We start from the raw sequence: 14,270 nt of genomic DNA, 5'->3' as shown, positions 1-14,270 counted from the left end.
ATCCTAAAAGTGGTACAATGGGTGAAAAGGTTGAAAAGCCCTGTTCTAGATAAGGCATCAGCCAAAAAGTTCTTACCTCCTGGATAATGTTTTAAGATGAAATTTAAACTGTTGAACTACTGAGCCCACCAAAATTGTTTCAGGGATAATTTGCAGGGGTTTTCAGAGCCTCCAAATTTTTGTGATCAGTCCGCACCTCAAAAGGTATTTGCCCCCCTTCCAAGAAATGACGCCATGTTAAAAATGCCCAACAAACTGCAAAAGCCTCTTTCTCCCAAACAGTCCACTTCCTCTCGATGTCAGTTAATTTTTGGGAAGTATAAGCACAGGGTTGTAATTCCCCCCTGGGATTTTTCTGTAAGAGAACGGCACTCTGTAAACCATGTCATTCGCATCGACGTGAATGATGAATTGTTGTTCAGGGTCAGGGTGCTTAAGGACTGGTTCAGCTGCACAGATTCTCTTTAGTTTCTCAAATGCAGCTTGGCATTCTAATGATCATTGCAATGGCTGACAATGTCAGGGTTTCCCACCCTTTCCCCATTTTGAGTAAATCGATGATTGGCATGGCTATCTTTGCAAAAGGGAATAAATTGATGGTAAAAGTTGTAAAACTCAGAAAGCTTTGAAACTGCTTACGGGTGTGTGGGGGTTGCTATTGTAGCACCGCTTTTAGTTTGGTGGGGTCCATCTCTATCCCCTCATTTGAAATCCGATACCCCAGATAATCAAGACGTGTCTGGTGAAATTCACACTTTTGACAGTTTGCATACAGTTTGGCTTTTAACAGTCTCTTTAGCACCTCACGTACCAATTTGATGTGTTCTTCCATTGTTTCAGTGTAAATAAGGATGTCATCAAGATAAACCAAAACCCCCTTATATAAATGATCATGGAGCACTTGGTTTGTCAATTGCATAAACACAGCCGGGACTCCCTGCAGTCCAAAAGGCATCACTTTAAATTGGAAGCTCCCCAAAGGGTAATTGAAGGCAGTTTTCCACTCGTCCCCCTCCTTAATCCAGATCTGGTAATAAGCCTCTCTTAAATCCAGCTTGGTAAAAACTTTTCCTTTAGCCAGGTGGGCTATCATGTCTTTCATCAGGGGTAGGGGGTACATATTTTCTATACTGACCATGTTTAATCCTTTAAAATACATGCATAATCTAAGAGATCCATCTTTCTTTTCCTTGAATAGCATGGGAGCAGCCACGCGTGATTTGGCTGGCTCAATGAAACCCCGAGCTACGTTTTTTATTAATGTACTCTCTCAGTTCTTTCATCTCTCTGGGCATTATAGAGTACATCTTTGGTTTTGGGAGCTTGGCACTGGGCAGAATTTCAATAGCACAGTCCGTAGCCCGGTGTGGGGGAGGATGTCACATTCCTTTTCAGTAAACGCTTCCGCCAAATCACAGTACTCAGTGGGGACAAGTTGAATCCTTGGCAGCTTTTCAGCTACAGTCTTTAGGGTTTCACGGGGCTCCCCTTGAATCTCATTGATGGCCAGTATCTTTATTTTATCGTCAGTGGCAGGTGGGAGGGGTCCTGTCCCCAGTCTAACTTCCACATTCCCTCTTCCCACCAGATGTTGGGATGCCATTTATGAAGCCACGCTAGTCCCAAAATTACTGCTTCAGTCATCTTTGGAACCACCACAAAACGGATGGTTTCCCAATGCTGACCCATTTCCAAATGCACAGGTTCTGTTAGGTCAGCTTGCTCAAACCTCATGGGTAGGGGAAATACTTTGACTCAGATGCCCAGTTTGAGTACACTGGGTAGGTTAATAGATCCCAAGTCTATTAGGACATTCAAGCTCATATGGGCCCGTTTTGGGCGCTCTTAGCCTAGTGAGAATGGTAAAGGAGGGAATGGGCTGACTCACCAAGGCGTCCTCCTCGCCTTCCTCATCACTGTTGTAAGGTGCCGGGATCTGCTGTGGCACAGATTGGGTTTTGGCCTTGAGCTCAGTGGGAGGGGAGGCCTCAACGCTCGGGTCCTGGTATGCCCAGTTTGACTTTTCTCTTCCCCCTCTGGGAGCTTTTTGCAGCTTTGCGGCAGTGACTGGCATGCTCCTGGGTTGAGGGTTAGGAGCTGGGCATTCCACAGCACGGTAACCCATCTGATCACACCAGTAGCACTTGATTGGAGCCCTGACTGCTGCTTGGGAGATGCGGGCGGCCACAGTGGCTTGGAAACGTTGGCCATAAGGGCGTTTGTCCTGGACGGGCGACGGCTTGGGCTCGGAGGGGCTTGACTTTCTGGGGTGATCCAACTTGATGTCTAGCACCGCCATGCTATACCACTCATGCAATAGGTTAGGAAAACCCCAAATGATGCAGGCTTGAAGTCGCGATCTAGCCCCTGCTTGAAGTATTTGATCAGTGACCGTTCAGGCCACTGCCCCAGCTGACCAGCAACTCTCCTGAATTCACGAACATACTCATTAGTGGGGCGGCCTCTTTGCTTCAGACGGTGGATCTCCTTCTTGGCCAGCAGAGCCCAGGATTCGCCTTCAAAACGATCCTTCAATTGCTCCATGAACAGGTTAATATCGTGCAATTAGGGAGCCCCTTCATCATGCAGGTTGGTCACCCAGTCGGCCGCTTCCCCCTCTAAATTTGCTGCCACAGCATTCACCATCATAGCCCCATCCAGGTAGGCATAAGCATAGTGATCTAAATGAGCCCACACCCGGTTTAGGAAGGTTAGCTTCTAGGGGTCTGAATCAAAGGTGGGCTTGATGGGATGCGGTTCGAACCTCAACGGAGCTGCCTGCACCTATTACTGGGCTTGGGCGGCTTGCTAATCCTGGGGATATGGTCGAACCACTCTCCGGAATTCCCTTGGCTGGGCTCTGGGACTGGCATCCCGAGGCCACGGCAACAGGCTTGGCTGTGATACAGGACTTGACATCACAGCTGGCTTGGGGATGGGCGAAGTGACATGGGCTCCAGTGGTTGGGCTGGAACTTCGGCAGGGGGGGAAAGAAATGGGTAGTCTTGGCATTCTCCCCCAGGGCACCCACTTCCTGGGCAACAGGAATCGTATCCTTTACCTCCAGCCTGCCGAACTTCTCCTTCAGTTGTTCGAGCAGGGGCTGTGGATTGTGGACTGAAACCTCCACTCTTTGAAGTTGTCCCATACCATCAACCCCTTTCCTTTCTTGCTATCCACAGATGATGAATCCTGGGATGGCAACAATAGGAGCTCCTCTCCAGCGGTTACAGGAGTGCTCCTGTGCTGAGGGGCAGCCTTGGCTTGATAGAGGTCTGCCAGGATTGTAGCTCCTTCCTGCAGTACCAGTTTCCCACATTGGATTAACCTGGCCTTCAGCCAAGCCCCTGCCAATGATGCCTCCTCAGTGGCTGGAGCGCCAGCTTGCATTCCGACAGCTGGAGTTCCGTTGCGGCTAGCAGTGGTTTCACTCTTCTCCTCCATTTGAATCTTCGCCGTGTCTTTACCCCTCTCCCAAAAATGAGTGGGTAGGCCAGTGATGGTGAACCTTTTAGAGACTGAGTGCCCAAACTGCAACCCAAAACCCACTTATGCATCGTCGAGTGCTGGGTGGGTGTGGCCCATTGGCTGGGTGTGGCCAATTGGGTGGGCGTGGCCCATTGGGTGGGCATGGCTGCAGTGGTAATGGCAGACTGGGTAGGACTAAAAAGTTCAATCAATCAATTCCAACTTTGCAATATCTTTTTTTTCCCTGGGAGAAGTTGAAATTGACTGATTGAACCTTTTTTTTTTTTTTGCACACGGCGGCAGAGGCCTAAAGCGAAAAGATTTTATAAAACTCAGCTGAAGGCCTAGGACTGGGGCGACAGCGCGCGTGCCCACAGAGAGGGCTTTGAGTGCCACCTCTGGCACCTGTGCCATAGGTTCGCCACCACTGGGGTAGGCGGTCAGGGTCCAGCACCCCGAGAAATGAAGTTTTATGAGACTTGGTTTAATGTCATGGTTACGACAGACAGAGATGAATAAAGCAGAACTCCGAGGCTTGCAAATTCCTCAAAGAACATGTTTATTAGTTACAAAGTATTGGCACGGTCAAGAGTGAAACCAAGTCTGGATACACAAGTAACAATTTTCCAATACAAAGTTAAATGTCCCATCCATAAAAGCTATACAAGCAACTATGTTTCCTAATATGATTATTTGGCAGGCTTTCTATGCAATGCCCAGTCCCTAGTCTCGGGAACAGCCGATGACTTTGGTTCCCATTCTATGTGGCAACCAGAATGAGAAGGAAAATGGCTGCAGCCATGCTCATTTGTAGAGTTGACAGTACCACCATGGCTCTAATATGCTAGTAGTTCAAACAATAATTAAAAAGGGATAAACAAGTAGAAATAGTATAGGCTGTGCAATCAGCAATTAGTTTTGAGGGGCTGGCTGGAAGATTGTTCCCAGATCCAAGGACTACTACTGTCTGAAGATTGGCAACATCTTTTCTTGATAATAAAATTCATTATAAACTAGCGTCTGCAATATTTGCCACAAATCCTTAGCAGTTAATTCATACAGATATAGCAGAAACTGAATCAGCAATACCTAGAAAGCAAGAAATGAAGTTACCATTTAATCTTTAGAGATTAAAAAGTACAGTATTTGACATTTCTCTTATTCTTAACCTAAGTAGCTAACAGAATAACAATAAACATCCATAAAACACGAAACACAAACACCTATATCAAAGTAAAGACAATAAAACATTCAGATTAAAACACCTTCAAATACCAATACAACAATTAAAATCAACGGTAACACTCTGATGCAGCCATTAACTAACAACATCAAGTCACTGTACAAGGGTTCTTCCTTGATACTTATAGCAGCACTGTGACAGCTCTGGGCCTCCAGAGCAGTTGATGTGTTATCATTTTCTCTAAGGCCAACACAGTCATGCTAATCTCATGTCTAAGACTATCCCATGGTAATACAGCCATAATAGAACTGCTTCCTGACTTTTGTCTTATTTATAGAAATAAGGGATTGTTAAGAGCTTTTGCTGTGATATCTCTTCATCCCCGTCCCTTCATTACACATCCCTGGAATTTTCAGTAGCTTTAAGCATGTAGATGTTTTCAGGGGAACAGCCTTAAATAACAAGAATTACCTTCAAGTAAGTGAATGTATACTAATAATAAGACCAATGTGTAAATAAAAGGGCTTAAAATTGATTGTCTGCAATTTTGTCTGAATTTATGATATAAGGTTTAAGAAGGTATCTTAAACACGTGTAATTAAGGGTCAAAGCTATATTCAGGAAGGCATTTGAATGGTCTTCAATGTCGCATATTAAACAATTTAGTTTTCCAGTGTATAAGATACTACCTGAAAATTCAGTTACAGTAGATGTTGTATAGGAAATAATTCACATCTAAATCCAAAACAAATCAAAACTTACCGCAAATATTAGAACCCATTTTAACATGAGCATAGCCATTTATTCCCCATGTATGTCCCCAGGAGTTCCGTACAATCCAATATGGAATGCTACCTGTAAAATGATTTTGTTAAGTATCTAAGTATTTCCCTTTAAAAATAAAAAAAAGGGAATCTGGTTTCTTAGGAAGCCAAATTGCCATCATGACAGTTTGAAAAAGCACTTGCAACCATTGTAAAACATTGTGCCAACCTCCCTGGTTACATGACCTCATTTTGGGTGCTTGACAACCATTACATGTTTACAACTGATTGCCGAATGTCCTGCAATCATGTGATTGCCATTTGCAATTTTCTCTGCTGACTTCCCCAGAAAGTCAATGGGGAAGCCAGAAGGGAAAGTTGCAAGTGGAGAGGACCTCGGGTTGAGGCCCATTTCCTCAGCCTGTCAAGGGATTTCCCTTCCCTTCCCCTCAGGAAGTAGAAATCCTCCTGCATACTAGAGAAACAAATCACAAATCTGGTAAAAATACTAGTAAACATAAGCATTTGAAGCCTTTCACAATGCTGGTGTTTGCTAGCATCCCCCCCCCCAGGAGACTTTCTGGGCTTTCCAGAGAGGAAAATGCTAGCAAATGGCAACATTCTGAAAGGTTCACAAAGCTGGTGTTCACTAGCATTTTCACCAGTTTCTCCTACAATCCTGGAGGAATGGACCTCAAACCTGACAAAAACACTCATGATCATTCTCCTTGATGGAGCAGGGAGAAGGCACAGCCCTACGCACTTAATGACCACAATTGGGAGAGCCAGGTTTGTGTCATTGTGCAGTCACACGGCATTTCACTTAACAACCACTTTGCTAAAGACTGCTCTTTCAGGTCCAATTGCAGTTGTAAATGAAGGATTGCCTGTATGAACAAACGCAGTGTAGGTGTCTATATCAAAGTACAGGCTTTATAATTATTAAAACTGGAGCAATGAAATTAATCTGAGAAATTAAGCTTATAATATAATCTCAAGAATAATAACATCAATTTGTTATATGGATTATACATATGTATATTGATACAGCCAAGAAACATATGTAAGTCCTTCTCATAAATAAATAAATAAATAGCAAACATAAACTATTTTGCACTGAAATAAATAACAAAATAAACAAATGAAAGTTTACCTGTTCTATCAAAACCAGTTACAACCACAGCATGATTTTGTTCCCCACTAGAACAATGATGTTGTATGATACCACCAAGATAATCTTGCCAGCTAAGTGCATCTACAACTACTGACAAAGGACCCCATTTAATCAGCATCTTCATCATTTCATCTTCATGTTTGCTGCAAGACACAGACATAATGATATACACTCAGAATGCAATAATCAAAACATCACTCTGCAATAAAACAGTTCTCGTCAACCCGTATCAAGAAGCTGGCCATTCCTGTGTCTATTCAGAAACTGGAGTAACTTGTGCCAGTGAAATTATATTAGGAAATATTAACTATCACTGCACCAATAATTAAATACAAATGTTATTCAAATGAAGCAACAAACATGGAAAATGTATAATTGGCTCCATAACTTTAATTCAAATTTAGTAAAACCTTAATGCAATGGGCCAGGGAAAGTCAGTGTCCATTAAAGGCAAATATTTGTTAAATGAAAATTTAAATAATGTATGAAAAATTACCTAATTTGAAAACATGCAATGTTTATATACAATTTATATCGATGTGTATACATTATATAAATGCTTTATGTAACTTGGGTGGACTGATTCATTAAACAGACTTTTCCATTATTTGTTGAAGTCAAAAGTCAGATGTTGTTTACTGGTCCATAGAATTCCAGTCTGTGAACCAGCACAGGGCTGCGGCATACCAGAAACCGGGCCGTGCAAACAAGCGAAGCCCCATCCTCAGGATGCAGGCAGCATGCAAAATTATGCCCTCTCTGGTCCAGGGAAAAATCTCGCTCCATGGAACCAGTCCCTCGTGCCCAAAAGGTTTTGGGCTGCTGGTTTACTGCATCCAAAGTCTGCTGAATTGGGTGGGAGAGGAGCAAGGGGGCATTTTGTTAAATCAAGGCATTTTGTAAACACATACTTAATAGAGTTTAGTTCCCAGTGCCAGTACCAATCCCAATCTATCTGTGGTTTTATCTGTCAGTTGAGCCCAAAATTTCTGTTGCTAAGTGAGACAGTTGATGAGTTTTGCCCCATTTTATGACCTTTCTTGCCACAGTTGTTAAGTGAACCACTGATGTTGTTAAATTAGTAACATGGTTAAGTGAACCTGGCTTCCCCATTGACTTTGCTTGTCTGAAGGTCGTGAAGTGATCACATGACTCCAGAACACTGCAACTGTCATAAATACATGTCACTTGCCAAGCATCTGAATTTTGATCATGTAACTATGGTTGTAAATGTGAAAAAGTCATGAATCATTTTTTCATTTCTCTTGTAACTTTGAACAGTTACTAACCAAACTGTTGTAAGTTGAAGACTACCTGTAGTTGCAAAAAAGAGGAACTGGATGTTTAGATCTGGTTTTTCTGTTGTTCTTGGGGAGTATCTTTCCTTGCCTGAACAGAATTGCTTGCTAATATATGTATCTAGAACTATTTAGTCTCTAAAGAGAAATTTATTTGACGTACAATAAAGGCAATGATTTTTAAATACATTTATCAATTTGTGTTACAATAGGCATAATTTTTCAAAGTTGTAATGATGTTAATTAGCCACTAAAATGGTCAGTTCTAGTAATATTTTAATGAACTCTTAACATTTAAATGTGAATTGAAAATATGCATTTGAAATATTTTAAAATATACTGGTTTGAACAAGCAAAAGAAAAATGATTACTTTTCATTTAAGTACTGGCATTAGTGAATATTACTTAATTATTTATACAGATTTATGAATAAATAAATATTGGTTTTCAACTATTTGCAAACATTTGAGATTTTCTTTTTTATTCTGATTGTTCTTGTGGAGTTATATAACCCCAAACAGCTTTGTTGTTTTCAGTATCACTAATTATTCTGGCAACATGGGAAAAGAGTCAGTAGGCTGCAAACAGTACCTCCTCCTTTTTATGGATAACTGGGTAAATGTATAACATGTATCTGTCTCCTCACAAAATTGACCTGATTTGAAAAAATACGGCATTTACTACATATTTTCCTGTATTAAAAGCCATTCTGCTTTGTCATCAGTAATTTCCTACATTAAAAGCAGAAAAGTATTGTTTTTTCCCCCCCAAGTATGATGGATAGAATTTATTGTGTCTGGAGAATCAAGGAATTTATTTAAAATTCTAAAAAAGGATAGAATGGGACAGAATCCAAGCTACTATTAAATTTATTGAGAATTGGGAAGTAGCTTTCTATCATTTCAAGAATATCTGTTAATTTTTTACTATGTTGATGACAGCCACTCATTAAGCTGATTATACCTTTTACAATGGTCATAGAGTGAATCACTATGGTCATTAAAGAAACCACATGGCTATTATATATTTTTTTGCCATTTTCTAAAACAGCAAAGAAGTTGCAAAACATGATCACACAACTGTGAGACACTGCAACTAATGATAAATATGAGCTGGCTGCCAAGCATCATTGTGATGTGACTGCAGGGGATAGATGCGGCAGTCATAACTTCAAGGACAGGTCTTTTTGAAGACCTGAAGTCTGACATAACTTCAGCTGCTTGTTAAGCAGCTAATCATTAAGCAAGAACTATCTGTATTTATACTGTTCAATATACCAATTCCCTATTGCAAGAGAACCAATTTTTTAACATGACTCCAACTGTCCCTCATCATACAGATCAGATGAAACTGTAACATCTGGAAGGCCAATGCTTCTCTATCTTAAGCCAGTCAAGAAAAAAAAACCACATAAAAATATTCATTAAGTATTACCTTAGATCATATGCAACATAATCTGTTATTGAGATTCCAAAATCAGAACGTTTGAAGTAATGGCACAATCCAGTATGAGCTTTAAACAAATACTTTGGATCTCTCACCAGTTTCACATGTGTCTTCGGGGGGAAAAAATCAATGATTCATGATTAAATATCAATATATTTATGCATCTCAAAGCAAGAGGGCCAAGACAATATTGCAATCAAACAAGCATGAAATTCCTTTTTTTTTGTATTGCATACTATGAAGAGAAAGAGATCAGGAATCCAGAACTGTTCTTAATTCCTATTTCTAGAGGGTTTGGTGGAAAATATTTAAAGAATTTATGTAATGCCTGAGGAATATGGTCAATATAGCCATTTCAAGCCAATCCACTAGTTTGAAAAATCAATGTAGCGGTGAGGGAATTTTTGGATTAGTATGACATCGAGTTCAACCAAAGCTATTTTTAAAAATAATTCTAAGATTTGTGTTCTCTTCACAAACACTGTTCACTTACCAATAGAGATTTTAAAGAAATACCTGATTTAGCCAACTCAGTGCACTAATAGTTGAACCACCATTGCAACCATAATTATTGTATGAACAGTCAATGACCTGCTGTACACTGAGTTGTTCCAGAGTGTTTCTTTTAATTGCATAAGCAGATTCTATTCCACTGACAATACTAAAAGCCCAGCAGGCACCACACTGAAAAGAAAAAAAATTGCATGGGTATTATTCTTTGAGTAAAGTTTAAGAAAGCATATTTACTATACATATTATGTCACCCCACTGAACTATTTATGGTTTTTTTATTTATAATATTTTTCTGATAACATATAGTATTCAATCTATTTTGAAGAAAACCCCTTTTGATTCCTTTCAGGAGAAGTGAACAGATATCGGTTGTTGTTTTTCTAAGTGCAGACGTTTTTTCTATGCACTTTCAGACTGTTACAATATAATAAAAAAACTTAGTCTTTAGTTAGGCATAGAGTTTACTCAAGTCACTTAGAGCTAATCATGATCTCTCACAGGGGTGTCCAACGCAATTTCATTGAGGGCCACATCAGCATTATGGTTGTCCTCAAAGGGCCAGTAGTGGGGTCGCCCCAACTAGGCGGGCATGGCCGGTTTGACGTTGCTCACTGGGTGTGGCTGACTTGGCACAGCTGGGTCGGGATGGAACAAATCACACCGGCTAACTTGATGTGGAGACAATTCGATGCCCCACAAGCTCTTTGCCTGCCCAAACTGCTGGCAGCCAAGTGGGTGTATGCAGGTGCACGTGTGCGCATGCACGCACACACACACACACACACTGCATTCCAAGTTTGGGGACTTTGATCCACAGTGGAAGCACAGGCATGATTGGCAGTTTGTAAGCTCAGATGTGGATAAAAGTCTCCAAGCCTGGAATGGTGTGTGTGTGTGTGTGTGTATGTGTGCATGTGCACAGCATGCCAAAAGAGACATTCTTCTCCCAATCCCAGACATCATTGGTGTTTCCCTGTCTAGTGTCCCTCCCAGCAAAACAGGAAGCGGAGGATGACACTGTTGCGTGTGGGAAGCATGGATGGGAAAGTTTTCAGGAAGCAATTTCCTCCAATTTCTGCCTTGACAGATCTCTGAAGAGCAAGAAGAGGAGGCAGAGGAGCAGTGCTCCCTGGTCCTGCACAAGGGAGGCTGGCCCTTCTCAATTGTGTTTGGTAAGGATGCTGGCTTGTTAGGGCATCCTTTCCTCACACAGCTCCCCCGCCACCCCTTCCTCCTCTCCAGAGTTCTGTCAAGACAGAAGTTGGACTTGGAGGAAACTGTTTCCTGCAAACCTTTTTCTCCATGCTTCCACACACAGCAGTGTCATCGTCCGCCGCTTATGGAAGGGCCAAGCAGTGGCTGGAAGGGGGGATCCGGAGGAAGACAAGACCAGGACGAGTGACAAAGCCTACTCCACCAAAGGAGCCTTGCTGTCCCTCTCAGGCCACATAAAGGACCCCTGGGCGGTGGTGCGGGCTGCCTGGAGCCCTCGAGCTTCTGGGGCACATGGATCCCACAGCCCAGCCCAGCCCAGCCCGGCTTCCCCAAGGGGGTGCCTGGCTGTGCCTACCTCCTCGTCCTCAAGGCTGCTGCTGCTGGGCTCACTCTCCTTGGCCAGGTTGTGTGGGAGGGCAAAGTATGTGGGTCAGATGGCGGCCCACTCCAACTCCATGCAAAGAGACACGACTTTGTAACCAGAGCATCCTCAGTATAGGATGGGATACCACCAGGAGAGGCCAGGAGGAGGGAGCAAGAGGATGGTGAAAGGGCAGTAGGGCTGCTGGTGGTCAAGTGCTAAGGCAGAACTTCCCTTAGACCCTCCCTTCCTCTCATTTCAATCTCCCTCCTTCCTTCTCTTTCTTCATTCCTTCCTCCCTGCCTCCCTCGTTCTCATTCCCATCTCCTTCCTTCCTCCTTCCCTCCCTCTGCATCCAGGAAGGGACAAGAAGAGAGGGAGAGGTTGGTAGCACTGTCAGTGGCCGTATAGCCAGTGGCTGTGGCTTTTCCACACGGGGATGGGGATGGTCCCGGTGAAAGGGAAGCCCTCGCAGATTGCGAGGCTGAGCCGGCGAGAGGGCCATGAAAGCGCTTGTAGCGGGTGTGGCACTGATCAACAACTTCATGGCAGCCATCAGGGCCGGAATGTGGTCAGCCTTAGATTTGAACCCTGGGGCCGCCCTGGAGACAGCAAGAGGCCACCCCGCCGTCTCGGCCCCACCTCCCTGGCGCACCCACAGGAGGCGGCGAGCATGTGGGGCCTGGTGTCCCTGGTGACTGTTTTGTTCCACAGGCTGACTGCATTCTGAGCACTTCTGTTTCACCTGGGACATCAACCCCAGCACACTCGCCACTTCCTGTGCATGCACACAAGGGGAGGGGCTAAGGCAATGGGGGCAGCCCCTTGCTATCACCAAGATGGCTTCGCAGATCTAAGGCTGACTGCATTCAGGCCTGGATGGCTGCCATGAAGTTGTAGATCAGTGTTGGGCTGGGCTAGGGTCAAGGAGTTGGGGGCCGGTCCCTCGCTATCTCCAGGACCGCCCTGCTGGCCAGATCTAACCACATTGCGAGTCAGATCTGGCCTGCGGGCCTTGTGTTTGACATGTCTGATCTCTCATCTATCTTATGTCACGGAATGAGGGAAATATACTGCCTTTAGCTGCCAAGTAATAAACATGAATTAAGTAAAAGCAAATCTAAGACAGAATGTATTACAACATTAACACAAAAAGAATGCAGAAATATCTTTGCCTATAAATAATAGCACCTCTAATTACAGTGTAAGGCTGCCACAGAATTAAAATATGTATGTCCAAAACTAGTACACTGAGATTAAATAAAAAAGAAATAGAGAGTTTACCTCTCTTTGATTTCTCACTTCTGTAACAACATTCTTGTCCCTCCAGTCAAACTTTGCTGGCAAGGGGGAGTCTGTTCCTTGTAATGTAACTTGTTGAACATATCTGGGAACTTTAGAAGGTCTACTTTGTAGGTAAATAGCTTTAAAATAAAAACAATTTATTCTTAAGGATAATATCAAATCCTCAGAATACGTTCATCCAGGATAAGGTGGTACCACTGGCAAAAAGTACACTTGATAATATGTTCTGTACCTTTAAATTCTTCAGGCGATAAGTGAGAAAACTGATTTACTCCGTACAAAGCAGTAATATTGTCACTGAATGATAATGAATTCCAATGCTTAATTCTCTTAATACTTTCCTGAAAAAATAGACCACATATACAATTATAACCAAACAATTTTCAAATAGCTACACTGAAGCCGTTCAACATACTTGCTTTCTGCCAACTAGACTTAAGTGAACAAGGATTTCAGCACTTGTGAAAATGGTTGATTTTTCACTATGTGACCTGTTTTGAGAATGAATATACTTTGTATTTCAAACCAACCTACTTTCTTCAGTTCTTCATAATGCAGGTCTCCTGCATAGTTTTTCCAATCTTTCATTAATCAATTAAAAAATTAACTGATTGATTTTTTAAAAATGAAAAATTGGAAAAACTATGGAGAGGTTGTATTGTGAGCCGCCCAGAGAGCTTCTAATTAATTAATAGCTCAATGGGCGACTCACAATAAAACCTGCTGGCTCAATCAGACTTCTATTTAACACCTAATAGAGAAAAAAAAATAGCCATCTCGTACTAATTCTATTTTAATATAACTACCGTCCTTCTTTCCTAATCCCCGTTATTTAAATGGCAACCTCTTTGGAAACAGGGTCGCTGGTTTTGCAGTCCTGTATAAAAGAGATCTTCAATCTAAGTGAACCGGGCAAAGGAAAGAGGGCGTTTGGCCCCGAAGGTTAAAGAGTAACACTGCAAACTGGGGACGGGTAGGTCGGAGCATAAAGCGGGCGAGGAAGCCGAAAAGCGGAGCCTGCCAACTGAGCCTGCGCACAAAAAAGGGATTGTGGGTAGGTTTCTCGCAACTGGGGTTCAAGGAGCCTTTGTGTCCTTTGGTACCTACCCGCAAGGCGGTTTCTTTCTTCCACTCTCTGCTCCTGGGATTGCGAAAGAGGAGGGAAAGATTTGCCGGTGTAAATTCGGAGCGGGAGCCATCCCCAAGAAAGGGAAGCAGGATTAAGAGGGCGCACGGCCGCAGGATCATGAGAGCGCGCAGCGGCCTTAAACCGCCCTTGGCGTCGGATTTCCCTTTCGCTTTGCTGGCCCCTCCTCCCCCCCCCCCCCTTAGCATTGGGTGAAGGTCCGGGGAGGTCTTGTCCGGTTTGGCTGGAGCACTCCTTTGTAATTAATCGCTTTTGTTGCTTGAATATTTGCAAAGAGTACAAAAGTGCCAAAAAATAACGAACAAATAAAAGGGACAGATGCATCCTACAGTACACATATGTAAACAAACCATTAAACCTTTACCAGGTATTAATCATCTTTCCTTTTAAAAAGCA

The 14,270-nt window shown here is 42.9% G+C and overlaps 1 protein-coding gene across 1 annotated transcript; it reads right to left on the bottom strand.

The window, feature by feature from the left end:
• Nucleotides 1-3,982: 3,982 nt before the first annotated feature.
• Nucleotides 3,983-14,023, bottom strand: CTSO (cathepsin O; the record flags this gene model as incomplete). The annotated part of the gene is given in 8 exon segments (XM_015816542.1): nt 3,983-4,557; nt 5,414-5,506; nt 6,569-6,732; nt 9,322-9,443; nt 9,850-10,017; nt 12,707-12,846; nt 12,960-13,068; nt 13,835-14,023. Coding segments are annotated over 8 exon segments (972 nt in total). The 5' UTR covers nt 13,976-14,023.
• Between the last annotated feature and the right edge of the window lie 247 nt (nt 14,024-14,270).

Source organism: Protobothrops mucrosquamatus, unplaced genomic scaffold, assembly GCF_001527695.2.
Source record: "Protobothrops mucrosquamatus isolate PMUCROS unplaced genomic scaffold, P.Mucros_1.0 scaffold464, whole genome shotgun sequence".
Taxonomy (NCBI): Eukaryota; Metazoa; Chordata; class Lepidosauria; order Squamata; family Viperidae; genus Protobothrops; species Protobothrops mucrosquamatus.
This window is presented reverse-complemented; position numbering and strand designations above follow the sequence as displayed.